The sequence below is a fragment of the Nannospalax galili genome, unplaced genomic scaffold (genome assembly GCF_000622305.1).
Source record: "Nannospalax galili isolate Female #2095 unplaced genomic scaffold, S.galili_v1.0 scaffold6323, whole genome shotgun sequence".
In the NCBI taxonomy this organism is placed as follows: Eukaryota; Metazoa; Chordata; class Mammalia; order Rodentia; family Spalacidae; genus Nannospalax; species Nannospalax galili.
Window position 1 is genome coordinate 27,427 of NW_008348614.1, and position 2,604 is coordinate 30,030.

At 53.1% G+C, this 2,604-nt stretch overlaps 1 protein-coding gene across 1 annotated transcript in view; it reads right to left on the reverse strand.

Moving 5' to 3' along the window:
- Window positions 1–637: 637 nt before the first annotated feature.
- Window positions 638–2,604, reverse strand: part of LOC103744105 (sperm motility kinase X-like) — a gene marked incomplete at both ends in the record, with an annotated part of 14,669 nt that continues 12,702 nt past the window's right edge. Inside the window, one exon of the mRNA XM_008845765.1 lies at window positions 638–1,261. Coding sequence (XP_008843987.1) covers window positions 638–1,261 — 624 coding nt within the window. The remainder of the gene's footprint in view (window positions 1,262–2,604) is intronic.

Genomic DNA, 2,604 nt, shown 5'->3' on the forward strand with positions numbered 1-2,604 from the left:
AAATGTTGAAAGAGATGCATCTTCGCTCTGGAAATTATTACTGAATATGTCAATGCCGTTGTAAGGAAATGCTTCTTTTAATCAAGTGGCTATTAAATAAATAATTTTAAAAATACAAGCACCTAAGAGGTAGACACAGGCGGATCAGAATTTCGTCCTCAGCTCAGATAGGGGGAGCTCGAGGTCATCTTGGGATACCAGACCCCCACTCAATAAAATAACATAAATCAAAACGAGGCAGAGGGGCCAAAGACCTGAAGCTGGCTGCGACCCCAGACTGACTCTTGTCCATACTGCTAGGGTGAAGGCCCTTCAAGGCCGGACAGTCCTGGCTCAGAGCCAGAAGTCCCCAGGTGCCATAAATGGAGTGCAGGCAACCCAGACCCAGGCCGGAGGTTTCCTTCCATCTTCATCTCATTCACCATACAGGACCCAGTAAGAACCAAGAGGAAAGAAGGAAGGAATGACAGGTCCCCAGCCCCACGTTCCACAGCATGTGGGACCCACGGGGGGCGTGCCAGTGCCAGGCCCCCCGGGGACGCGTGCCAGTGCGAGGCCCGCGGGTGGGGGGGTGCCAGTGCGAGGCCCGCGGGCGGGGGCGTGCCAGTGCCAGGCCACCCGGTTGGCGTGCCAGTACCAGGCCCATCGGGGGCGTGCCAGTGCCAGGCCCCCCGGTTGCCGTGCCAGTACCAGGCCCCTCGGGGGGCGTGCCAGGCCCGCGGGGGCGGTGCCAGGGCCCGCGCATGCGCAACCGCTCGCTCTGGCCCGTCCCTTCCGGAGGCTCTGCGCGCGCGCTCTGAGAGCTCCCTTGCGTAGGCGTTGGGTCGAGGTTGCGTATAAGCAGCCGGCAGCGGAGCGGGTGGGTCGTAGGACGGAGGCAGCGGCGCTCCCGGCGAAGGTTGGGGTTGCTCGCGCGGCGGCCGAGGAGGAGACTGTGCGGCCCCTCCACGCTCCTAGGCGCCGTAGCCACGGGTACGTTGAGCAGCCGGGTGCTCCGGCCCGCGGGGCGCGCTGAGCGGCCTACGGGTCCGGCGAGGGTGCTGAGGCGGCCCGCGGCTTCTGCTTCTGCCGACGGGGGCTTACATGCTACTGCCACCCCGACTGTGAGACGGACTAGGACGAAGGCGACGAGCAGCAGCGGCAGCTGAACACTCCGCGCAGGTACCGCTCGTGACACCTGCGAGGCTGGGCAGGGGAAGCCGCGGGGGCTGCGCGGGAGCTGGGCGCGTTCGGGGCAGACCCGGGTGAGTGCGGGGCAGACCTGGGGGGCTTAGGACACTGCCCTTTAAACAGATGCTGCCTGCTTAGTGTCACAGCCTCAACCTGACATGCAAAACCCGAGCTTGCATGTCCTCACCCCAGAGACCTCCCCCCGGGCGGGCGCTCCCCAGTACGGTCTTGAGTGGGTAACCGCAGAGAAACTTTTGCATCCACTTACCAGTCAGTAGAGAGGTCCGTACTACTATCCGAGATTGACACGTTTCTGTGTTGTCGGCTTGCACGGGAAGTAATTGCACACCGCTCGCTCTCCTCATCTGTAAAGATGAAGATTGTCAGTACTGTGCATCCTCCGCGCGAATTGAACAAAGTCTTCTCAAAGTGCGAGTTGATGTCAACGGCAGCAGTGGTCTGTGTAGCAGTACTGTAACTCGCTTAAGATATGGGGGGAAAGAGTTGAAAAAAATAATTGCTTGTGAAGATGTGGATTATATACCAGAATGTATTTTCATATAACAGTCTGCTTGCTCTTTTTGTTAAAAGGTCATTGGTAAATTACATAGATGTAATTTTTCCATGAAACTTTAACATATGGCTTACTGGATATTTTGCTAGACAAGCATTACAAATTTATTGGAGGAAAAGTATGGGTACTGGAGATTTAGCTCAGTGGTGTAGCTAGCATTTAAATATCATAGGTAAAACTAGATTTACATGACCTTTCACTAGGGTTTTATGTGCAAATGTATTTACACAATAGACACCCAAGTGCGAATATTTTCAAGAATCAGTGTAGCATAGTCTTTGTGTGGGAAAATGATTAGATGCCTGTGAGACAGTTTAGAGTTAGATTTCTGCAACTTGCTCATGTAGTGGAGTGCATGTGGGAACACAACTGCACATTCAGTTTACCACTTGAGCTAGAATGTTAAGAGTAAGGAAGGCATGAGGTGCAAACTTAGTCACGTGCCTCCTGTCTGTGCATAAGTAAAGGTAAGTATTAGCTTTCCAGTGAGTGAACTACTTTCTTATTTGCTGTGCTTGATTCTTGCAAGTATAGCATCGGAATACAAAAGAATGTGTGAGATAGACATTTGAGAAGTGGGTGTGGTGGCATCGGCTCTAATCCCCTCAGTATGGAGACTGAGGCAGGAGGACCCAGAGCTCCCTGGGCTACATAGCAAAAGCCTGTCTCAAGAAAAAAATAAGTGAAAATTATTTTCATTAGTTGTGTTTTCGCAATTTTCAGGAAAGTAATTTAGTGGAGAACACCTGTCTAGTTGGGTTTGAGATGCAGAACCTGTGTAATGGCACCTCTCATCTCTCCTTAATAGCAGTAGGCTGAACACATCCCAGTAGGTATGCCTTGTTTAACAAGAAAGAAAC